We start from the raw sequence: 25,441 nt of genomic DNA, 5'->3' as shown, positions 1-25,441 counted from the left end.
AACCACCCATGAACAACTACTGCACTTACACTGCAATCAATCATTCTGAACATGAGGATGAGAACAGTCAATACAATCAATAAAATAGAGTAAGAATGACTTGTGGTTATTGTTAGCAATCTACAGTCATTTGTTTTCGTCACTTACCAGAGCTGGGCAGAGTAATCGACAGGTTTTGGAACCTGACATAGAAAAGAATTGTGGTTATTTTGTGCTTTAATGGAGTCGATACAGGGGGGTGGAGGTCATTTGCGGTAATATGATATTCAAGCCACATCTAATGGCTAAAATCAGTCTTCAACAGAGAAAAAAAGTGCAATTGAAAAGCACTACATTCCTTTGCTAAGACATCGCTACTAGCCATTATCCACTGAATGCATTGTAATCACACTCAATGTGTCTTATTGATTACAAAAAATATGCACACTTACACACGGGCAAGGCCTCACAGCGTCACTTGGAAAGAAGCCAATCTTGCTTGTCGCCAGGATTTTGCCCTGCAACGGCAACTGGCTGTTAATCGCGTTATATTTGTCTGGGAGCAACTGCACATCCCTCTCTCTCTTTCTCTGTTCCTTTCCTCTTCCCCTCCCACACTCGCTTCAATAAATCCTCAGCAATTAGCACACAACAAGCAGTGCATCTAATTTGCAGCCCAAGTTAATTATGGTTCAAACTCTGCCGGCAGTTAGATTTGTGCTGCATCAAAACAAGAGCCTCGTTTAACACTAAATAATGGATCTTATTCTGGTCTTTGAATATCCAAACAGCATGAGCTCTTTGGCTCACGCTAAAGCCTACCAATTGCATTTTAGTGAACCCGCCTCAAGCAAACACAAGCTTTATATGAAAATCATTAATTCTTTCAACAAACATAGTGTAGACAGACTTTTTTTTCCCCAGCTAAATAAACCAATTTGCTAAAACGAATTACTTAATTTTTATATGGACTTGCTCATACATTCGGTTGGTTCGGTTTACTGATTATAACCTTAAATCTCTATCGTGTCCATTATCTTGTAGGCAGTGATAAACATATATATCAACATTAGGCTCAAGATAATTTAAGTATCCAGCTCTGAGCTCGAGGTCAATTTGAAGTCCATTGAGTCAATCTGAGAAGACAGTGAGTGTTGAGGGCATGTGGAGCTCTTCATTCAGCTTCCTGCCCTGTTTATGCTTTCCTCCTCACTCCTCTTTATTAGAGTAAGAAATGCTTTTTGGGACCGTGCAAGCTCTGCCAGTAACTAGATTGGAAAGCGAATCTTTACCCATCTCTATGATTCATTCTGTGTAATAACATTTCATCAAAGGTTTTTTGAGAGCCCCTCTCTATTTGTTATGCCTTCAATAAGCGTATGATAAAGATTAAACTTATTACTCTGTTGGCATAAACAGGCAGTAGTCAAAGGATCAAATGAAATTATAGTGATTGATTGTATTGTTCTGCCAGTGGGATGGGGGATAATTGCCTTCTGGGTAACAGGGGATATGAATTCTCAATGTTCTGTAATTCCATCCTCTGGCGCCACTGGGGACGCTGAAGATTAAAGGTACCCTGTGGAGCTTTCATTGTAAACAAACACAGTTTTGTTTGGATTCAGTGTTTCTCACCAAAACGCATTGTGTGTGACCATAAGACCTAACAAACTTGTTGAAAACACTTGCAAAGCCTTCTTTTGTTGGTTTTGAAACTTGTATTGTATCTTGCATTGTGTCTATCAGATTGTGGTTTTCTTAATCTTCTTTTCTTTTTATTACCACATCTTGCATTTTGCAGCTCATTTCCGCCACCAGCTATTGATACGCATCACCGTCTCCTGCGACAACATGTTGATCCCAGTTCCAAGTGGGATCCAATTGTATCCAATTAAATTAACAATGCTTCAATCATGATTGATACAATGTCAAAATAAATACATTTCTAGTTTAGAGGCCATGTGCAGGTGTTAATTTTTTTATTAACTTTGCTGTCCAACAGTGTTGCACCTGTGATGCGAGTAAAACTGCACTGCCCGACAAAGGCAAAACAGTAAGCTAACTGGAATTTGACTTTTTGTTTTACCACATAACAAATTATTATGCTATAATTTCTGTGAAAACAATATGTAAAATGTGCAGTAACTAAAAGAGAGAGAGCTCTGTTGAGTGAATTAGCCGTGGCTACTCACTAAAGCTGAAAATATTTTGATCACTTATTTTTCTCAAGCTATTACCTGTTACTGAAAAATATCAATCTTATATCGACCATCATCTTAGTTACCAATTTGTTATTCTTCATAACTTGATGAGGCAGTAGCTATGTCCAATCATGAGAGAGAAAACCACAGCTAAACTAGTCCCTTTTCTCAACTTCACTGCCTCTGTGTTTTCTGCTCTCTGCTCTAATATAGGCTCTGACAGAAAACATAATTTCAACAGTGTGTTAGCCTGTTGATCAGAATATTGCTCTGCAGCACCACTAGTGGTTAAAACCACCACAGGGCAGCCTCAGGTTGCCTTATTACAGTATCATTATGCACAGAACAAGAAAACTCAAATTCGTATTGTCATTTAAATCCTTTGATTATCCCTTCTCACCATGCATGGTAACCATGGCAGCAATCAGTGCAGTGACATCAGGTCTGTGGCATGACATTCTGCTAGCTGTTCTACCGGCTTACAAGAAGTCTCCTGGCATTCATGTCCTCACCCTCCACCTTGTGCTCTGTCACAACAGAGAGAAACATGGAGCACACGAAATCGGGCTAACTGCCTACTCCCAGCCGTGCCGTTGGCAAAGACTGCAGTCTGATTGGAGCAGCACCAGAAGGAGGATGAGGCTTTAATGCCGCCGTAAAGCAGCAGTGAAAAGCAGCTAGGGAGGCTGCCGGAAGACCCCAGATAAATCGGCCATCCTTTCAAAAATAGATAAGGTCAAACACTCTCAACCGTTTGGCTGACCTCGTGAGGTGGTTGCTAAATGTGCCTGTACATGAGGTTGTGCGCCACCATTAAAACATCTTCCAGAGGCTGAAGTGTCGGCTGTTTTATTGTCTCAGTGTGGCACTCAATTAATCAACTGAAGCCACTAATTGGTTAGATCATCAGATGGAGGCTGTGATTCAATCTGATGAGAAAAAAAAAAAGACAAACACCCCATTTGTAATGTAACTGGGGTTCAGTGAAGTTCATATCGATCTTCGTCTGATATTTCTAATTGAGGCTGACCTCATCATAATGTCACATTTATGGCTGTTGGGACACAGAATGTGACAAACAACCACAATACAATTAGTGATTTATAAAAAACAATGGCCAAAAGGGAGGGAAATTAATGATCTCACCCCATTAATATTTTTTTGAAAGCTTTTTTTTTTTTCTCCTAACATAGTGGGAAATCCAGTATTAGAGAGAAGAGATGACATGCAGCGTGGATTCAAACCCATGACACTGCAAAGACATCGCGTGCACCGAGCCAACCCGGTGAGCCATAACATGTCATTTTTTCATAGAGCCACAGATGTTGAGATAAAACGAGGATGAGCTGAGTGACACGCACCTGCCACCAGGAGCTGTGTAGGTCGGCAAACATCAGTTCAATGACATCCCCCGCATGAATGCTTAGTGGGGGCCCCCACTGGGGGTAGGGGAGGCCACTGTAGTCTCTGATCACAACCATCCTGGGTAAACCTAGCAGACAGGGAATACAAACACATTTACACTCTGACTTTTGTGCATTTATCAGTCATATATACAGCAGTGCAACAGCGGTAATGTCTTGTATAGTCTGACTGGTTCATCAGCATTAGCTCTGGGTAATACATTAGAAATACCGTAACCACGTATGACGGAGAGACTTTCTGAAAATTACATAAGGAAGATAATGAAGAGTGTTGTGTTTCTCCGACTATGATTAAAATGGAAGTTTAGATACTGTAAGTATCCTGCTAGATGTGCAGAGTTAAAACTGCATGTTAAAACCAACAAATCAATAAAAAAAAAACAAATACTACAACAGAATGAAATGATTCTAATGCTTAAAGTGTCATCAGACCCAACTATAAACTGGACCACGTACACATTTTACCAGTAATTTCAAATTTATATTTTGATTTACTTTCTGTTGTTCTTGTTTTGCTTTTTCTGACCTTTTCTTACTTCATTTTTTTCATTAAATTCCTACCCGGTAAAATATCACATGGGCACTATGATGAACTCCTTTTACCCTAATTGATTAAATTTTTAAAAATCAGTTGATTTGTTTGATTTATAGGTTGATTTATATGACTGTCATAGGTTCAGTAATGCTGGTGTGGGGGGTGAAAATGGAGAGGTATCAATGAAAACTGTAAATTTAGTGTTCTATTGGTAATGCAGAGAACATGGACATTGTTTCTGGAAGATGTCTTTTTAATTTTAATTTTGATGATGATTTTTATTTTTCACCTGTGGTCAGAAGCTTGCTCTGGCCCACCTGTAACTATATGGTCCAGTAATGTCACAGTGTACTCACCCTGTAGTTCACTTTTACATCTCTGCAGCAGGGTGACAAATTTAACCACTGGGGGTAGGTGAATGCAAGATTTTTTTGGCTGCTGTAAAGGTGTTCTTTAAATGTAATTCTCACTGCTACGAGCATCACACGAGAACATTTTCAATCAGAACTCCATTGTACTGAGGTGACAGCAGAAATCTCTGAGGTGGATATCTTGAAACCAAAAGAAAACCAAAAGGTCGAGATAATAATAAAGGCAAGTGAGAAAATATGCAGTTTGTAGTGCCAGCCATTTAGTAATTATTTGCACCAATCATGTGCATGAAGCCAATTCACAATTGATGAATGTGGGACTTCTTTTGATTGAGGTTTAAACCACCGAAATGGCACCGTCCCTAAAAAGCAGCAATTTACTATAGAGAAAAATTCATGTCTTTGATTCCTGAACGGAGCAGCACCAATCTTTCCTCAGCGTGGCAGACAAAATACAGCCACAAGCATCCGGCTAAAGCTAAGACTAAACACCCTTGCCAACTTAAAAGACACAGCCACTTACTCTCCTCTGACTCACACATCTAGCCTCCTCAGACACATCTCCCTTCCAGCCACGGCTCCGTAGCAAACCAGCCCGAGGAAACTATTATGTTGACCTCAGATTAATGGAATATCTCACATTCATGTTTTTAATAAGAACAATAAGCACGGCTGTCTTTCTCATAAAGCCCCTTATGGAAATTGATTTATCACGAAGGCACAGCTCAGCGGTTGAGGCCGAGGCATATAGACTGCTGGAAGTGCTTTTCTGCCAGTATTTCTCCTGCCGCGGTTCTCATAATGATTCCACCTACTCCAATTCATCTCAATGCCGTCTAGGGTTTAGGAATCACGGCATGCGGTGAGAAAAGGGCTTTTTTTGTGCTTTGGTTAAGGATTCCTTCTGCAACCTGTTATTCATTGGTTATTCTAACTCAAATATATTTGTCAAGAGGAAACTGCAGTTGCTCATTTCCTCCTTTGAACCCCGTGGATAAATTCATGTCAGGGAGCATTTCTAAGAGACATCTTCAGGGTTTTTGTGGCAAAAAGAGGGAGTTGAGTAATATTTGATCAGAGACATGGGTAGGGTGTGATAACATCTGAGGGTTAGCTTTAAAGCACCATCTATCTGCTCCAGGTCTCACTTTGGCCTCTGACTAACCGTCTCCTTTTCATCCTGTCTGTGTTTCTGTTTTGCTACAGAACCAAGATAAAAGGAGCTTAAGAGGTACCACGTAAAGCCCTCAGCAGGTTAACAAAAGCGGTCAAGTGGTCAAGGCATACTGACCTGGGTCCGGTGGTACTGTGTTTTCCTGTGAACAGAGAGAGAAAGCATGAAGCAAGACAGAGGAAAGGGAAAAGAAGAGAAGAAGAAGAAGAAGAAATGAAGGGACTGATAAATAAAGAGAGGTCATTCTTAATCCCTGTACTGGATCAGCCTGACCTGAGGAGTCAGTCATAGCATACTCTTAAAACTATCATCTGTGAGTGGTATAATCTTTCGATGTATGGTCTGAGCATTTTAAAAGTGAGAGACAGACATCAAGAGTGAAATATAGGAATTCTGTTTCTGAGCAGTTCTCTTTAAACTTTAATACATACACACTGGATCTTTTTATCTACATTTTGTCCTTCACCCACCAGGGTATCATACAGTGATCATTTTCTAAACACATGGCAGGTGATTGATATGGAGCTTTGAGTGTGCCACAGGAATAAGAATATATCGACTCTTATAGTGTAATTATATTTTATGGTTAAATCGTGATAAAACTATAGGAAGAACTATGACTGGCCAGCTGTTATGTGCTGATAGGAGTCTGGCCAATCAGAGCTCCTGCTCTCGCTCTGTGGGATGGACTTCATAAAATTTTGATTCAGCGCAGGGCTTACAATTAAATAAAGCAATCTTCAAATTAACACAATCAAGAAATGTGAATTGTCGATGTTGCAGGAGGGGTGAGGGCATTTTAATATGCTTTGATTATCATGTATTTGATTTTAATGTTTTTTAATGCACCATTTAAATCCAAATGTAAATAATCATTTAGCTATATTAGCTAGAATAGCTTTTAAAACATCCCATTGTATTAACTGATTATAATTGCATAGAGTCTGTACTATTGTGGTGGCACACTCCGGTGCATGCGGACATGTGTGGGTGTATATTATATTATCTGCTGTGTTGTGCCTCACTAATTATGTTAGCTTTGGTGTCTAAGTCAAAGAGCAGTAACAGTCCAGGTCTCACCTTGGGTCTCGGCTTGGCAGAATCTGCAGTCAGGTGAGAGACAGACACAGACAGGGGAATACAATATGAGTGTGTGGTGGCTTCCTGACATACAACCTCAACTGTCAACCCCGGCTGGCCCTCATCACGCCTCAGAATGCATAAAGACCGCAGTGCCACGGCTAAGAAGGCTTGTCAAAGGCCAGAGCTGCCTTTAGCTGTCTGTGCATGCAGGGAAGGTAATGTACCGAGCTCAAGCACCAGGCTGGTGACAAAGAGCTACGGCTTGACACAGGAGTAAGATGCAACAACTGCTAAATACCTATATAACACAGTATATTAGCTTTCAATTAACCAACTGCTGAAAATTTAAAAGAGTCAGAGTGTAACTTGCCATTTTTCTAATACAGGATTCACATGAAGGCGGTACAAGAGGAACGCTCGTGGAGTGCTCAAAATGTAACGAGGTGCTCCTCTAGGGAGCATGAATGTGCTCAGTAAATTTCATGGTGATCTGCATTTTAGATTTTGATATTTTGTGTGGATAAGTGGAAATATTGCCCTGATGATGGCGCTAGAGTAAAGGTCACCAAAAAATGTGGATTTAGGGGACACGAGTATGCAGAGTGAATATCATAGAAATGAAAGTAGTTTTCAAGATAACTTGTGATGGCCCAAAAAAGTGAAAAAGAGTTTGGTAAGCCTCCATCTCACCTGTTCTCCCACACACTCCCAGTCGACCCAGACACTCCTTATGAGCCCCCACCCCACATTTGAGACAGAGATAACCCTGGTTAAAGATGCCCCTGCAGACAATAAAACACAGGATATATTTCATTTATAACGGCCTCCTCAAGAGAAATACCTTGACATTTTGGATTTTCAGGCTTCTGTCACACTCTCAAGAAAAGAAAAATGACACAGGAAATGTCCTTCAGCTTTCCAGAACCATAAAACTGATACTGTCCACTGAAAACGGACATACTTAACTGTCTATACTACAGTATACCAACTATTTATTTCAATTAAAACCCAGCGTTAAGAAGCTATTTTCACTTAAGGACTAAATCTAAATAAAGAAAATTTAAGGAAAAGGAAAACTGGCTGAAGACTGAAATGTGAAATGTCAAGTTGTTCCTTTCACACCTTCAAAGTGTATTTTCCAAAGAACAGAAAAACACCATCAGTGCAATAAGACATGGTGATTCGCCCTCCTAGAACAATATGTGTAGTTACAGTTTCTATCTTCACCCGGTCTCAGTTGTGGGCTTGAGTACCACATGGCAACTTTATTACTCTCCCTCGACTTCATCAGTTCTACATAATTATCCAAAATAGAAGGGGTTCTTCACAATGCCTGAATCGTACCTGAGCAAGAGGTGACAGAAGCTACAGGAAGTGATCCTTTCAAATGTGTGCATCTTGAACTGGTGGGAGTTGTGGCTGGCTTTTTCTGGCCGGATATTTGATCTGAAACATAGAATAAGAGGGGAAAAAAAAGTTAAACGCAATCAAGACTAGGAGTCTCCAGCCACCTATGCAACAATGGCAGTCTAGGCAATAGTTTTGAGACTTTCACCTAAAACCATAAATTTAAACCTCACTGTGACGCAAGAAGAAAAGTCAGGGGATCACCAAAGCCAGTAAGATTCATCCTCTGGGATCCATAGGTGCCTGTACAAAATGTCTTGGCAATCTATCCAATAGTTGTTGAAACATTTCAGGCTGGACCAAAGTTGTGCACCGATTGATCAACAGGCAGACCCTTAAAACCAAGCTGTTAGCGTGTGGTAATTACATTTGTGCGTGTCTCAGTTGTGGGAGCAATTTTCTTTCAGTTATCTTAATCTACAAAACATTCTTGATCATTTCTTTATCAAGTGAATTAAATAAGTTTGTTGAGATACAAACAATCTGCAGTTTCTTCCTCCACCTCCACTGACATAAAAGCAATTTCACCCCAAGCACATGTGCACGTGTAAATGAAGAGGACTTGAATCCGCCCAGACAAATCCAATTTTGAGCTGCATGTGTTCAAATATGAGAGGGGAAACATGCACAGCAGACATAAGCAGCCCCCCCTGGAACATGAACAAACACGACTGACACAAAAATGTCTTTTTTTGTATTGAACACACCATCCAGAAGCCACTTAAACTGAGTGCTCCCCTAAGTGAGTCCTTCATCAGGAGCCCACATCCTTTTTACAGGTACGATTTTCACTTTCTGAATGGGCCCCTTCTGGTGTCAATGCACAGTGTCACAAAGCTGTTTTCAGACACACACCCCATATCTGTGAAAAAAAATAAAAAATTTCAAGACAACTGTGAAAATGGTTATTTCCTCTTTGAATTTTGGAAATTACACATCAGGTTTTGAGCAGGTGTCAAGCGCCTCGAGGTCAAAGAAGTGTATGAACTCATACGTGACTACAAAAGAGGATTAAAAATGTGCACTGTGTAATGTACACCCCTGCACACGACGTTGTTTTTCTACAATGCATATATAAAAGAATAATTGAACACACTATTAGAAGTGAAAACATATTTAGAAGGGCCATAGCAGACTGCAGTCAGCTTGCAGAGCGGGGATATTGTTTTTTATACATATCCACCGCAAACACAAAAGCATTTGTTCAGTCAATCAGAGTGTAATGTCAAAACAACACTGTATTCCCTCAAATCAACATACAAAAGGATTTAGGCTTGCACAAACCTCCTACTTAAAGTTACAAAATAATACAAAAGAAATATATACTTCCATAAAGCACTGATTTGAAGAACCATCGGGGCAGAGTGGCTTCTTTGTAGTTTTGCAGCTCTTTGGAACAGTTTATGTTTAATGTGTGGGTTTGTGTGTATGTGTGGGTATTTGTGTGTGCACGCGTGTGTGTGTGTGTGTGTGTGTGTTTGTATGTGTGTGTGCATGTGTTATCGTACTGTTGTCAGGAGTGTGTGCTTGATTGCAGCTAAGACCTGATCAAACAGTGCACATGAAAGAGTCAACACCTCTCTTGACCTTGGAATAACATGCATACAAACAAAGACAAATAAACACCATCCCCACACACACACACACACACACACACACACACACACACACATATGCATACACAGTGTGTTTTTTTCCTATGATACACACGGCGGTCTTCTGTGTTGACTGCAACCTGCCTGAACTGTGGTGTTCATGTGTCTCTGTGTACTCACATAGCCATTTCAAACTGATCCAGCCACTTCTTCTTCAGCTCCCTGGTCTTAAAAAAGAGTTCAAAGCCTGTGTACCCCTGCTGGTGAGTCACGTAGAAGCCGTAGCACCACTGTGGAGGTCAGGGAGAAGACAACAATCAAACCAAATATGAAGTAAGTGCAAGTGCAAGTGCAAGTGCCGGAACATTTGCATACTTATAAATACCATGGCTAAATTTATACTGTAATGCTTATCTCACAGAATATACACTTTCGGTGGCGGGTGGCGCAGCAGGTCAGTTTTTAGCAATGTTACACAGCAGTCTGAGTTTCATCTTTTTCCGGTTTGCATGTTTTTGTTTTCATTTCCGTCACAAATCTGCAAAACCCTCAGCAGATTGTTATGGTGTATTTGTAGGTTTAAGCGTAAACAGAGCATGATCCTCCGGATCTGGCGGTTACATAAAAAGATGCGTGGTTTCAAATACCGGAGGATGGCTGCCGAGATAAATTCTATTTGTGGTATGGCTGTAAAAACTGGAAAGAATAAAATATACCCAAGAATCCCTTGTGTTATTGCAGGTTAATTCCAATGTTTTATAAGTAAAGGTGACGAGTCTGGCAAGCTAATATTGCAGTTTTTAAACTCAAAGTCAGAAATTTACAATCTGAAAGTTGTTACCTTGGAGAGAAGAAATATGGATCCCCACAAGGTTTAATATGTCCAATGGAAAATACAGCTCTGTTCCCAATGACACATCTAATGCTAAAGAATTATTCCTTACTTAGTTATTCACTTCTTGGCAGAGAGTTAGATGAAAAGATTGATACCATTATCATGTCTGAAAAGCTAATTTAAAGCTGCAGTCAGCATCTGCTTAGCATAGCTTAACATGAAGACTTGGATGAGGGCAACCGCACTGTGATGGCCAGACTCCACATGGCTAACACACAGTTGGGCACATTACACTTTTGTTCCTCTAAAGAGTTAACAAGATATGACATGTTAATTACAGAGCTTTAGCGGTACTAGCTAGGCATATTTCGTTACCTTTGAACAGAGCTAGGCTAACTGTTCCCCACTGTTTCCAATCTTTGTGCTAAACTAACCAGGTGCTAGTATGTAGCTTTAAAGTACAGTGGTATTGATCTTCTCATGTAACAATAAAATGAATGAGTCTTTTACTCATGTCTGAAGCACAAAAAACAGGCTGATTTCAGAATTTTAAGGGATGTTGTTTGCCTTTGTTTGAACTGTCTGACATATTGTCAAAAATGTGTTATGTCCTGTCACACCAGATAGGATAAGAAAGGCAAATATGATTTCAATCAGATGTGCAGCTAGTAATGCTGTCATCAGTCCTCACTGACTTTAGTTTTTGTGTCGTGGTGCCAAGACTGGTAACACCAGTCTCACAGACCAACCACAGTGTGTTGGCTGCCGGATCTGCAGCAGAGTGTGTTTAACCAGAACTCTACCCAAAGACAACTTAAGCTGAGGCAGAGTCTCCTAATCCGCCTCAGAGGGACCAAAGCTCAAAAGAAAGTTCAAAAGTCCTACGTTTAGGAGCATTACCAAAACTTCTAAGGTAAAAACCTTCCAAATACTTCAACTATAGCTGCCACTTTTCTTATAGACATAACATCTATTGTATGAAAAGAAACGTGTGTTAAACAGAACGACTGCATGTTTTCTATTCAGCAAAACATTCAGCTTGGCAGCTTTCCAAAAACAAGCCATAGTTTTCAGCCACTGGCCACCAAGTAGCTCCACTGCAGCACTTACAGGTTAAATGCCCTGCCCATGGACATATTTAAGAGCGTTTTTCAATCAATTCCCAAACCTCTCGGCTTTTGCCACCCTAATCCGTTCCAGCTTGTTGTGTCATATCTAATAACAGGAAAAGTGGTAGGGTTTACCCGTCAGTGATTGGCCAGCCCTGCAAAGTCCTGAGTGTTTTAGAGCTCTGCTGAAGTGTTAAATCATTGATGACTGTGTGGGTGCTCAGTGGCACCACATTCACACTCTGAAGTTTCATTTAGCAGAAAATGATATATAGCTATAAGCAGCCTTGGAGGACTGCACACATTCATCACCTGATATTAGCATCTCTGTCCTGCGGTGTGTGTGTGTGTGTGTGTGTGTGTGTGTGTGTGTGTGTGTGTGTGTGTGTGTGTGTGTGTGTGTGTTTGTGGGTGTGTGTTGAGGCAGATGCAGTTGCCTATGTCTGAGAATATTTGTCTCTTTCCGTGCTCTTTTCTTTCTCTCTCCCTCACTACAAATGAATTCTTATACATGCGTCTGTGTCTCTCTGTGCAGCACATGATCGATGGAGCTTTATGTTGGGAGGTGGATGGGATAAAAATAAGGGTTAATGATATATCCAGACACAGTCAGCAATATGACACTGTTTGTGTCATTCCATGTTTAGTACAAGATTGTTAATTTAAAAACCGTGTCAGACACAACCATGAATAATGACAAACACACACAGACAAAATACATCCAGACCATGACTGTGCATATACAATACCAGTCTTTGCAATGACATTGTCCCACACAAACACTCAAAACCCAGACACACACATACAGACACACACATCACGACTAAACAATAGAGTAAATGAGGATGATAATGGAGTCCCTTTGATAAAAACCACAGAACCATCCCATTCTGGCAAGCTGTCAGTTTCACGTTAGCAATCAGCACCGGAGTGAGAAGACACCATCTGTGAGCATACATCAACAAGACATCAACAAGTCCCCCTCACTACAATACGGCCCGCAAACCTTCCCACAAGGCAAAAAATAGCACTCTGTATAAACTGTGTGGGGTGACAAAACGGAGCCTTGCAGCTTTCTAAATCAGGATTTACCAGAAAAGATAAAACGCAAACAGCTAATGAGAGGATGTCATTCTGAATTACTCTTACTGGGTATCCAACATTTATTTTAGCAATAAAATCTGCAGCCAAACAGATGCTTCATAGAAACACCCAGTCTTATTTCATAGTATGAACAGTAAATATTAAATCCAGAAATACAAACATGTATTGTGTTTTTCTTCCCAACTGACCTTTTTGCCCTCTCTGTCAGAGGTGGGGTTGTTGGTGATCTTGAAGTAGTTGAGGTCGAGTATGTCCTTCATCTCATAGTTGTCTCCTCGTCTCTTGCAAACAATGACAGCCACATCAAATAAAAAGATGTGTCTGTACAATAAGAAGACAGATAGTTATAGAGCTACAATTTTATATCATTATACTATCACTGTGACCAATTAAAAGTAATAGATTAGAAAGCAAATGATGCATCTTATGACTGTGAATGTATCCGCCTTATTTGGTTTTTATGGACTATAATATTTTTTGTATTTTCTTCTAACTGCAATCCTAATTTCTCTCTAATGACACTGAAACTGAATTAGAACAACCTGTCTTGTTTCCTCTTGTCAACACTGGAGATCATGCGCACCTCTCCGTCTCCTTTTGGCCGACCAAAGGTGATGAGCGGCTGATTCTGAAAGCAAATTAAAGGGGGTTGCGTGAACACCACATGCACAACACAAAGGACACATTTTTCAGACTTGGGCCTCTTTTGCAATATCAGTGTCTCATATGACTCAAGCCTGATGTGCAAAATATTTGGTCATGTCAATCTTTTTGATGCAGATGGAATCTATCAGACCTTCCTGAATTATCCCATTTAAACCGTTTAAAAGAAGCTCTGTGTATTTCTTTACTGACATGAAAGAAGAGCTTTTGAGCTTGGGTCTTAACTGAGAATAGCAAGCTCCAATACATTTTAAATGCAATCTGTCTCTATAGTTTCTTTATGTCACACACTGTTCCATCAGATTTGTCACAGCTTTATCTAGTAGATGTAACCCAAATAAACATTTATTTCAGCAGACATATCTACCAGATCCCCATATTACTCCTCCAGACTGTCATGTAAGTTCTGACACCATCTCTTGTTGTATCTTGTTATCAGCAATGACATTCACTTAGGTCACCAATCTTGTTCAATCAAGACAAGAGGAATGTCTTTATAATCTGACAAGCTCTCTTGCTCTCTTACTCATTGTGCCTCTGCTGCTGGTTATGCCCCCCCCCCCCCCCCCCCCCCCAATCTGTTACTGGTTCTATTAAATGATTTCTTCCTTCACCATCTCATCTCATCCTGCTCTACTTTGTTGTTACCATACTTTGTGATGCCATCTCTCTCAACCTACATTCTCTGCCTCATGTGTCATATGAAAGTTTCATTTGATGTTTTAATTACAGTAATAATACATTTATTAGGATGCAGTTGCTCTGCATAACATGTTTGACTAGTATAAGTCTGCAAGCAAATGTTATTTTCATTGTTGATTAATTTGCTGATTATTAACTGAACTAATCATCTAAACAGAGAAAATTATCATTTGTTTTTGTCCAACCGACTGTCTAAATCCTAAACAGGTTTAGGATTTAGACAAGGACCTCCAAGTTCTTAGACCTCAAGTTAAACTTTATCTTTATTATCCTTCGAAGATAATTCTGAAAAAAAAAAGAAATACGATAAAGTAAAAAGTAAGCGTATTGCAGGAATGCACAGTAACCTGGAAGTTAAGAAAGTTAACTTTTATCCGTATCAACCCTGCAAGTTTACAGTAAGGAGCAGGTGTTTTGTATATTTAATGCAGGTGTCTCAATTGGTTTTTGCTTCCTCTGTTTTCTTCTTTGGCTAATTCCCTCAGACTATTCCAGATTTAGCGGGGAAGACTCACTGGGCGAATCCACTTGCAAAAGCTGACCACTTGCTAAAAGTAAACATGTCTTCTCGATTTTTTTTGCACCCTTACAAACTGTACACTAACAGGTGATGATAGTTGTAGAAAAAGATTTTTGGTTTACCAAGTTTTCGATAGACCTCTGGTACTGTTCGATCTCCCTCAGAGTCTCATTATCTCTCTTCACCTCGTTGACATACTGAGCCAGGTCCTGGGCCGCACAGACACACACAGACACACACGGACACACACAGACACACACAGACACACACAGACACACACGGACACACACAGACACACACGGACACACAAATGCAGAAAGATTATTGGGTTCATTTAGTCTGGAGGCAGTGAAATATGTCGGAAAATTCAGCACGTATCTATTTTGTAAAGCCTAGATGAAAAATATTGATATTCTGTACTGTACATTTAAAGGAATAGTTTGAGAACTTTGGGAAATACAGATTAAATGTATTCCCTTTCTTTCTGAGAGTTAGATGATAGGATCCCATGTCACTCCTGGAAGCTGGAACCAGGAGACGGTTAGGTTAGCTTAGTTTAGCATAAACACTGGAAACAGAGTCAATCAGACAATCTGTTAAAACTAATAAGTGTCAGTGTAAAAATGAGAAGTTGTGATTTCAAGTCCAACACATGACCACCTGAAAATTGACCTTATTGTTTTTACACTTTTATTTTGGTACAGATAAAAAAAAATAGCATGTTAGTAAGTGAAGTTTAGAGGTGCTTACCGTTGGACAGAGCCAAGTTGGCTGTTTTCCCACTGCCAGTCATTATGCTAAGCTAAGCTAATCAGTTGTTTCCTGTAGCTTCATAATTAACACACAGATATGGAAGTGGTATGAATCTTCTCTTGGCAAAAATAAATAAATACACCAAATCCCAAAACCATTCCTTCAATTTTAAACATGCATGTCTATGTTGTGCAGTGTTTTGTGTGCTTCTGTGACCAAAGCATGAACACCATTTAAATATTATAGTCCTTTCAGCACTGGCAGAGTGAAGAGGGCATTCAGCAGTCACTAATGTGATGGAAATTTAAAATTCTTATCAATACACGTCAATCTGAAGTAGTGCAGCATGAATGATTTATGACTTTTTTCCATCTGATAAAAGTTGATAGTTTGTTGTTTGTGGTCTGTTTGGAATTATCCACTAAATCATCCTGCTGCTAGTAACAACCTGAAATCACAGCGATTACAGACCATTTACCATAAGCACTGCACTTACTTTCATGGCATCAAGAGCGATCTTCAAGTTGCTCTTGTCAGCAGCATCGTGAGTGTGTTTGACTAGCTCCTGTTAGAGCGGGAGAGAGAATTGCATGGACACATTTGGCATGAGTAGCTGGATTATTGATTTGATAATGAAGATGACTTTAAAGTAAATTGTGTGAAAGACAGTTACCCTTATGTTGTTTTCATAGCAAAAAAGTATTTTTTGTACTCTTAGTTTATTCTAATTTGTCAGCAGTAAAAAATGATATTTAGGAAAAGATTGACAAATATGGTTCAGGTGATAACATACAAATTATATTTTCATACACTAAGAATAAAGGTAAATAGAAAGAGACAGATAAAAAGTTTTTTTTTTTCTTTTGACTTGTTCTACTTTGTAAGAATACACCAATGTCATTCAGGTGTACAGCAAAAAGCAGGGATGGAGTGTTACAAAGAACATTTACTCAAGCACTGTACTTAAGTACAATTTTGAGGTACTTGTACTTTATTTGAGTATTTTCATTTTATGCTACTTGTCCACTACATTTCAGAGGACTATCATGTTGTTTTTAGTGCACTCCATCATTTACAGTTACGAGTTACTTCGCAGGGTAAGATTTAACTTGCAAAACCTGGAATCAGTTAATAAAATATAATGCAGTGTTTTTTAATAAATTACCCAATAAAATTGTAAATAGTTAACACTGGCTCCATGTACTCATTCACTTTAATGAACTGCAAAATACAGCTAAACTGGTAGATAAATAGGATTTCTCTTTCTCTCAAATAAAATCAACAAAACATGTATGAATACAGTCATGAAGCTGTGCAGCTTTACACAAATACAGTAGTGGAAAAAAGATTTTCTGACCACCTGCCAACACCCACACACATGTCTATTTGATTAATCAACACATGGAAGTATATTTTACGCTGAGGAACCAATCTGTTGATAACATTTGTCCAGAGGCGCCTGTGGGAAGACTTTGGTTTTATTACCATCAAAACACCAGTCAAACAGCAAAGGCGACAAATAACCTCATACTAGTCCAGACAGACAGTCATGTCAATGTAAATATAATTACATATCATGACATAAAACTCAATTTTCCTATGTGACACCAGTCTCACCATTTTAGCAGGACAGCCTATTACAGCATTGAGCTTCATTTTTTGTTGCAGCTTACATTGGACTTTTGCTTATTTCTAGACAGATGCTGCTTGTTAATAACAGATGCTGCCGACACTGTATTTGCTATATGTAACGTGTGTGTTATGTGTACTAGAAAATTATATCATCAAGATTTAATCATAGTTACAGTGCTATGTACATTACAGGTGCTTAATATCAAAGATGTGTGGAATCACTTAAGGTGTGTTTACCCTTCATTACCTTTCTAATAACATTACAAAATGAAAAGCTTAACTCTTCCTTCGTGTGGTGAAAATTACAGCGCTGCTGTATCTACTCTCACTTAATTTCCGCTTCACCACTTGCTCTTTACTTTCTTCCCTTTTTGCTCCATTCCCCTCTCCTCAAGGGGGTGGCTGACAACACCACCATTTACCATGCAGGCCTTTACCCTCTACAACTATTTAAAACAGCTCTCTAGTCATTGTCCTGATCTGCCCTGTCAGTTATAGTCTGACCTCTGATTCATACTAAACAGGGGAGTGTCACACAGTTATCAGGAAATTAAATTGGGGAACTTTGAAAAGCTGAATTTCTGTTTTTTACAGGAAGCAAAAAGGTACAAAACATGTCTAAGAACTATAATCAGACATCAAATAAATATGAAATCTAGTTATGATTTCAATTGTAAATAATTTTTTCATCAGATGACAGACACTCTTTAAAAATATTTGTTTGAGGAACATTGTAGAAATTCTGCAAGCTGAAATGTCTAGAGACAAACTGGCAAAGTGAAGTTAAAGAAAGAAGAAGAAAATGATCGACTCGTCAATGTCAATGAGACTTGTCAAAAGACATGCTTTTTTTGCAGTGTGGACCTGCTCAGAGGTTGTGAAGGGCGGCAAATATGTGGAGAATGTCGCCACCAAGTGGACACTTTTATACTACATGAGCAATATCCTGCATGTTGAATCAGCTGTAATAAACGCTGACAAAATGACAAAGTTTGAACTCCTCCAACAGCAGGTAATATCTGGGCAATGTGGATACTCATTTCTGCCCCAGCAACTACTGTGATGTGTGATGTGAGAAAGGCACGAGAGCCCTAAATTTTCCATTGCATGTATAAAGTAATAATTCTGTCAAAATAAAAGTATATTGCCAAAAGTCAAGTCAAATCTCCAGAATCATATTAGTGATTAACAAACCAGTCAGAAGGAGCTAACTTTAACATGAGCGGGTGGTGTTTCTTAAAAAGACTGTTGAGAAACTCTCAGTCTGACGCTCCTGCCTCAATCAACAGAATCATACCTGAAGAAGGAGATGATACTTGAGGACTCTCTGCATCGGGACAACCAGCAGGTCCCTCAGTGTAAACTTCCCATTGTTGGCCCTTTTGGAACACTCCTGGAATAAATACAACACACAACACATTTGTGTCATTTTCTTTTGTGTTACTGAGATTTTTCACAAGGATGGGTCAACCAAGGGACAAAACAATGCATTTGTTCACAGCTTGTGTCTGTTCACGTTTTTATTTTAGGGCCCACAGTTGTCAGAAAGCCGAACTATAAAGTTGAGTGTGGCCTAGTTTTGTATTCTTTTCTACAATTGAGTATATTCTACTCTATATATACACTATAAGAGCCTACACAGAGCTCAGAACTTTTGTTATAAGCTATAATGTAGCTATTTCTTTTTTCTAACATTTATTTTTATTAAAAATCCATCACATAAAATCAATTGTTACTAAAATAGCATAGTATCTTTTTTCATTTTACAATTTTGTCAAGGCTGGATTTAACAAGACACAATGCAATAAAAATAGTCATAGTGTATGTGTAGTGCACAAAATATACACTAGGGGCCACTGGAAAACTAAATCTATGCATATGAGGGGTTGTGTGTAAGTGTGTGTTATTGACAGGCCAACTTCTTCAGGTGTCTAACCTCCAGCTTCAGGCGGACATCCTCTTTCTCTTTGCAAATGAGGTCTAAAACAGCGATGGCGATCTCCACTCGACTGCAGTATATTCCGTAAATGAGCAGTCTACGATCCAGAGGAAAGGGTTAGTGAGGCCATGACAACTGATTTACACCAAGTGAGTGAGTTCGAAAGTGGTGCTTACAGAAAATATTAGATATGATATTATATATGTCATGTTGCAATCAAGTTGCTCATGGTAAAGATAGACTCCAGAGATTCTCTGATAAAGAATGTGTTACAGGACAGTCATCTACATTACATCATGATACTTATATAACTGACAAGGACATCTTCGCTCTAATATAAGAGGGTAATTTCTCAAACAATAAAAAACTATCAAATACATTTTGTGAATGATGTTCACCATGAATTTTATACACATACAATTTTTTTAACACAGATAGCACCAAGCTTGTCAAATAATTCAAATGTAAAACTGGTGAATGGCTAACAGCCTGCGCACAGAACAGCTGCACAGTTAAAATGTCAGATGTAGAAGAAGTATAGACAATATATCACAACTTTTCTGCCAGTGTGTCAATAGCAAATTGTAAGGGAAAGTACAGTGGTCCGGTGAACCTAAAATGAAACCTTCTGCGCACGTAAAGCCGATTACTGAGGCATAACTGCCTTTTGACTTACATATCAACGCATCTCATGGGCCTCACATATAAGAATCTTAACGTGAGGAGAAGCAGCATCAAAAGTGCACTTTCATACTTTCTCCTGCAAACTAACAATAAATATAAATGAGTGCTGTTCGTGATTACCTCTCTTTGTAGCTGATAAAAATCTGGTAGAGATTTAAGGCATTTTTGTTCAAGATGGAGTCCTGCACATCAACCATCAGGCTCTTGTGAACTTTAACCAGGTCCTGGGTTAGAGAAGGAAGCCATCAGCATCTCGGCAAGGACATGTTATTTTCATGTCATGTGAGAAGAAGGGAAACTTGTGGGACTTACTGGAATGTTGACAAAAACTTTGTCAATTTCAGCTGCAGAGAAGAACTTCTTCAGAGGATTCAGGAAATACTGGGGAAAGAAACAATAATAAAAAAAAAAACCAAATCAAATCTCTTAACATCACTCCTTGTATTCTTTCACTTACTGATTATTTAGCTGGAAGCTATAAACAATGTGAAAGGTAATTCGTAATAATCAGTGACATGACTGCAACAGCTTTGGTGTACTCATATTGAAAGCAATAACAGACTTCATATCAGATGTCACATAGCAGGCTGATAGGGAATTGATAACCGTGAATTTCCCTAAAATGCCCCTAAAACACCTGCAATGTCTACTGTGCTGTACAAATGCTGTTAAAATAATATCATTGAATTGCTTAAATCAGATTAAGATAGAAACCTACCATTAGCCATTTGACAATATGCAATTTCAATGCAGAAACTATTAAACGAGGTTCAGTACCTTCTCGATGGACTCCAGGGTCTCTGTGTATTTCTCCTCCGTCTGTTTGATCTCCGTAAGGCAGCAGCTCCTCACATCTACCTCTGCCTGCTTCTAGAAAGACATACAACTTAGCAAAAGTTCCTTTTATATTACTATCTGATGGAGAAACATGTGATTTGCTTTTGTATGTTTAGCTGCAAACAAGAAAGAAGAGTGAGGAAAGAAGGTGTATATTCAGTGTGTTCAGACGAAATCACAAATGATGGAACTCTTCTTCTGGAACTTCATTTTTAAAATAAACTATTTACAAGCTACAGTGTTTTCAAAAGAAGTAATCTTATTACATATGACCTGTAAATATTTGTTTTACTTTTGATAATACTATCATTTGTAGTATATTTTAGGAGTATTATACTAGTTTTGTATCTTTTATTATCTGATATGATTTTGGTCAATCAGGCATATATAACCAAATTTTCAGTGATTTTGTCTCAGTTGGTTTATGGCTGGTTTCATTTACAACCCCTGAAAACATTCATGTTAACAGTTAAACGCAAACAAAAAATGTTATTGTATATTTTTACAAGTACAATTGCATCATTGGCATACACTTGACAGGTAACATGAAGGGTAGGTAACTGTAAGTAATAATTGCCCTAAAATAGACCCCTGTGGTACTCTACAGAAAAGTAGCTAAATACATTTACTGAAGTACTATTTTAACATCCTTGTAATTGGGTATTTGAGTATCTCCATTTTATCCTACCTAACACACGTTCTCTTCTACATTTCAGTGAAGAAAGTTTTATATCTACCACATTCATATGACATTTATAGTTATCAGTTGCTCATTTTATATAGAAATGTATTACATCATAAATATGACACATTGTTACAGATTAAGCAACACAACCATATAAATAAAATGGTCAACATTAGCTACACCTTTACTAGCTACAATATTAAAATGCTGCTTACATGTACATGCATCAATATAATGATATAGCACTGTGAGAAGGGTCATTTTGCATTATGAGTAATTTCACTTTGGACACTTAAAGTACATTTTGTTGGTAATACTTTTAATGCAGGACTTTTACTTGTGATGGAGTATTTTTACATTTTTGTATTGCTACTTATATTTATGTAAAAACTCTCAGTACTTAAATACATCCTGATGCTGAGTTACAGAAGAGGACTGTATACACAAATTAAAATATTGTGGGTTATAATCCAACAACATCCCACCCCCCTGAAGCTGGAATATTCAACGTGTTCATGTGTGTGTATGTGTGTGTGTACGTGTGTACGTGTGTGCGTGTGTGTGTGTGTACGTGTGTGTGTGTGTGTGTGTGTGTGTGTGCAGCTGGCTCATAGTGGTACCAGTGGGGGAGGCTGCTCGGTTCTCATGAGATCTTCATAAATCTCTCCCCCTGCGTAGTCTTCTTCCAGCCCATAGACCGCTGCGTACAAGTCATCCTCGTCCTCAAGGACATTCTCACTGTAACACACGTGCGTATACAGACACGCACATTAACATCTCTAAAATGTGTTGATTATCAGTCACAAATTACAATGTAATACATCGAAAATCAATACTTGGCTGCTCTTTCTTTCATACTCTCTTCATACTATAAACTTGTCATTAATCAGTAATGGAATTGAATGAAATGAATGAAAAACTTCAGAGAGGCATAATGCACAATTCAAAGAAATCATGATATGAAATTCTGATGTGACATGAAAATAATACAAATACTACATTTGTGCTATACATATATTATTACCAGTATTCCTCTTAACAATCAATCAAGCTGTCAACAGCATCCATCCAGAACCTTGATGTGGGTGGTATGCAAGCACTCAGCAAAAACATGCAGAATTACTCATTCATTTCCTCTGACAGTAACAGAGAAACGGAGCCAAGCCTTTTACCAAACATGTGGGTGTCCAGACCCCTGGAGAGCATGGATGATGAGCAGAGTTGGTTCTGCTACTGAGCAAAATAATCATGTTCTATCAACACCATTAATGGGCCCACAGAGAGGAGCTTCATACATACTCAATCAAATCCTCCAGATTATTGCAAATGTCCTCGTCTTTTAGGCTCTCCTCTGTTGGAAATGGCCTAGAAATGACAGCAAAGAGGTTCAGTGTTCAACAGAAAAACCACTATGAAAAAACTATTGATGATTGACTTAGGGCAGGAAACTAACTTTTGATGTATTAAAAATCTATTAAAATTTGTGCAGCAGCCAAAAATTCTTTGTTAAAACAGAAAAGCTGTTGCAAATTTCCCCACCGCAGGACTAATAAGGGACTATATTATCCCTTATATTAAAAGGACATGGACTGGTTACAACTAGAGTGGAATAATTTACAGATTTACTAGTGCAGCTTTAAAAAAAAAACAGCAAGTGGGGCCATATGCCTAATTTTATTAAGATGGATTTGCAATTCCCACATTGCTAAGTTCAAAAACAGAGGAAAATTTTACATAATGCAAATGTAAAGTATTTCAAATTAATAGTAATAGAAATTTTTTTATTATAAAATCATTATTATAGAATTATATTATATTATATTATATATTTCTTATTCCCATGGCTTACTGCTGTTTTTAAAAACTTAAATAAACTGATTGTTCATTGTTTATAGCGTTTGGGAATTGGGCATTTTCATTTCTTGTAATGAAGCACAACACCTAGTAAAACTGGAAATTACTGTGTGAGGTGTGGCTAAGTGTGGTTATAGTGTCGGTAAGGGGAGGAGGAGATGGAGGTGAAGCGTAGGTGTATGGTAAAAACAAAAAATTGCATACCTTCGATAACTTTAAATCAAATGTTAAATGTTTTTAACATTGTGTGACTTACTTGAATCCTGCTTGCTGTGCAGTCGTTGTGTAAGAGAGCTTGGATAGCATGTCCATAACCTGGAGAAACAAAGTGTCAAATCATGTTCACCAATGGCTCAGACAGAGAGACGGAGTGTGAGAGAGACAGAGACAGAGAAACAGATTTGCTGTGCTAATGCAATGGTTATTGTAATTACCAGGGTCTGACTTCACATCAACATTCAAATCATAATTACAGCTGGGAATATCAGATTTTTCTCAAAGCTCAGATATATAGTATCTAACTCTCAGTAGTACAAGACTGCCAGAGACCCAAACAAAAATGGATGCCTCATGTTAGCCAAAGTCCACTGTTTAAGGTTTTAATGGACATAGTATTGTATTTTCACTGTTCAGTATTATTGAGTTGTTTGATGCTCACCAATCATAACCATGGGAATCTGCAGAAGCCATAGAAACAACTATTTTAGAAAATACACTTAAAACCGTATATCACCAAGTAACACCTTAATAAACACAAAGCAACCAACTAGCTACCCTTAAGCAACCATTTAGCAGCCACCATTTGAAAGCAACATAGCAACCACCAATAAACACACTAGATACAACCTATTAGCAATGACTTAGCAACCAACTAGCTAATACGTGACCTTCATAACACCGTAACAGCTATTCAGCATACATATACTACACTCCAAAAACTTAGCAGTGTCCCAGCAGGTAGAAACACATTAGCTACAACTATGATAATACTGAGTTGGGAAGCCTTGCTAGCTAAGTGGTTAAGATACTGACCATGAACTGCAACACCTTCAAGTCTAAACTGACCTGGGACTTTTGATTTCTATCTCTTTCTCTCTCTCTCTCTCTCTCTCTCTCTGATTTCTATTGCTAATTTATAATGATATAAAATGCCCAAAAAGTAATTAAAGAAAAGAAAATGCAAAGTGGTAGTAGATGTGTTAAAAACAAGCTAGCAACAACAGATTCATTAACCTCCCGCAGCTGCAAAAAGCATTAAAAATCCATCAAGTTACACCAAACAAGTTTTGCATCATAATTGCTATGTAGCTAATAATGTATTCTTGATCACAACTCTGTGTTAATCACATAATTTATAAAATTTTTTCCTCATTGGCTGTGCTTTGGTAGAAGGACCTGCTTGCTATTGTAGGGTGTGTACATACTCATTGAAAAACAACACGGCTGTATTTTTTTTTTTTTTTTTACAATGTTTTGGGGACCTAAAAAAGACATTTGGAAGAATTCGTGTGTGTTTAGTGTTAAAATTAGATTATAAGGTTTAACTTTTTAAACAGCAGAATTACTATTTTGGCCTCTGCAGAATGACAGATATGAACATTCATTTTATAATATGGTGTAAGAACTCTCTTTATATTTTTTTTATGGTGCTCTGGGGATACAAAATACACTTTGTAAGTAGGCCACACTAACCACTGCAGTTGGACTTCAGCTCATCTTGCGGGTTTGCTTCTCAGCTCACATGTGGTTTAAACTGAGTCTCGGATCATCAGACAAGGTATGAGAACAACTTCTTTTCAAGACAGCCTAAAAGGATTTGCATTTCATTACACAGAGTAAACAAATGTTTGATTTTTTCCTTCTCCCTTAGAGAACTGATATTCTACTTCTTCTTCAGTTATTCTCCTTTTGCACTACAGTTGTTTGAAAAGAAAAACCAGACCTGCACACAGTGGCTTAAACTATCACTAGTGTTAAATCAGTTGTGATATGTGCAGCAGAGTGAATGTACACTGATGGTGACAGAGTTTTCGCAAAAAGAATACCACAGAAATCAAATCATTCATGTAATCTTTTATCATAAGGAGTCTAATTTACAGAAATTCAAAGATTTTCTTGAATCAACTCATTCCTGTGCAACCCTTAGAGTCAGAGCGTGGTTCAGGTGTCTAATAGTGGAATAGTGATACACAACTAAATGTTACGACCGCAGCTACATAAAACCACATTGCAAACGTGAAATCATCTCACTTGAAAGGCAGATTTTCTTTTTGTTTCAGGAAAGACAGAATTTTGACTGCCGTAAATAAGTTGTGAGAATGCAGAGGCCTTTTGCAGTTTTACAGATGGCCTCTT

General features: G+C 38.4%; 1 protein-coding gene across 2 annotated transcripts in view; it reads right to left on the bottom strand.

Annotated features, from left to right (window-relative positions):
* The window catches only part of LOC111655888 (guanine nucleotide exchange factor VAV3-like), a 37,171-nt gene that overhangs the window by 4,092 nt on the left and 7,638 nt on the right, over window positions 1–25,441 (bottom strand). Inside the window, exons 3-22 of one of the 2 annotated variants that reach the window (XM_087174277.1) lie at window positions 23,343–23,401; window positions 22,532–22,597; window positions 21,853–21,970; window positions 20,488–20,577; window positions 20,023–20,091; window positions 19,831–19,934; window positions 19,024–19,123; window positions 18,385–18,480; window positions 15,952–16,020; window positions 14,825–14,911; window positions 13,360–13,445; window positions 13,006–13,138; window positions 9,950–10,059; window positions 8,112–8,213; window positions 7,458–7,549; window positions 6,765–6,787; window positions 5,802–5,826; window positions 3,542–3,672; window positions 432–497; window positions 148–182 (exon numbers count right to left, since the gene is read on the bottom strand). In XM_087174277.1, coding sequence (XP_087030403.1) covers window positions 148–182; window positions 432–497; window positions 3,542–3,672; window positions 5,802–5,826; window positions 6,765–6,787; window positions 7,458–7,549; window positions 8,112–8,213; window positions 9,950–10,059; window positions 13,006–13,138; window positions 13,360–13,445; window positions 14,825–14,911; window positions 15,952–16,020; window positions 18,385–18,480; window positions 19,024–19,123; window positions 19,831–19,934; window positions 20,023–20,091; window positions 20,488–20,577; window positions 21,853–21,970; window positions 22,532–22,597; window positions 23,343–23,401 — 1,661 coding nt within the window. Of the gene's footprint in view, window positions 1–147; window positions 183–431; window positions 498–3,541; window positions 3,673–5,801; window positions 5,827–6,764; window positions 6,788–7,457; window positions 7,550–8,111; window positions 8,214–9,949; window positions 10,060–13,005; window positions 13,139–13,359; window positions 13,446–14,824; window positions 14,912–15,951; window positions 16,021–18,384; window positions 18,481–19,023; window positions 19,124–19,830; window positions 19,935–20,022; window positions 20,092–20,487; window positions 20,581–21,852; window positions 21,971–22,531; window positions 22,598–23,342; window positions 23,402–25,441 lie in introns of both variants that reach the window. The other variant, XM_023407426.2, reaches the window with a different exon arrangement.

Source organism: Seriola lalandi, unplaced genomic scaffold (assembly GCF_002814215.2).
Source record: "Seriola lalandi dorsalis isolate HSWRI2012SDOR001 ecotype SW California unplaced genomic scaffold, Sedor1 jcf7180002054334, whole genome shotgun sequence".
NCBI classification, from domain to species: Eukaryota; Metazoa; Chordata; class Actinopteri; order Carangiformes; family Carangidae; genus Seriola; species Seriola lalandi.
This window is presented reverse-complemented; position numbering and strand designations above follow the sequence as displayed.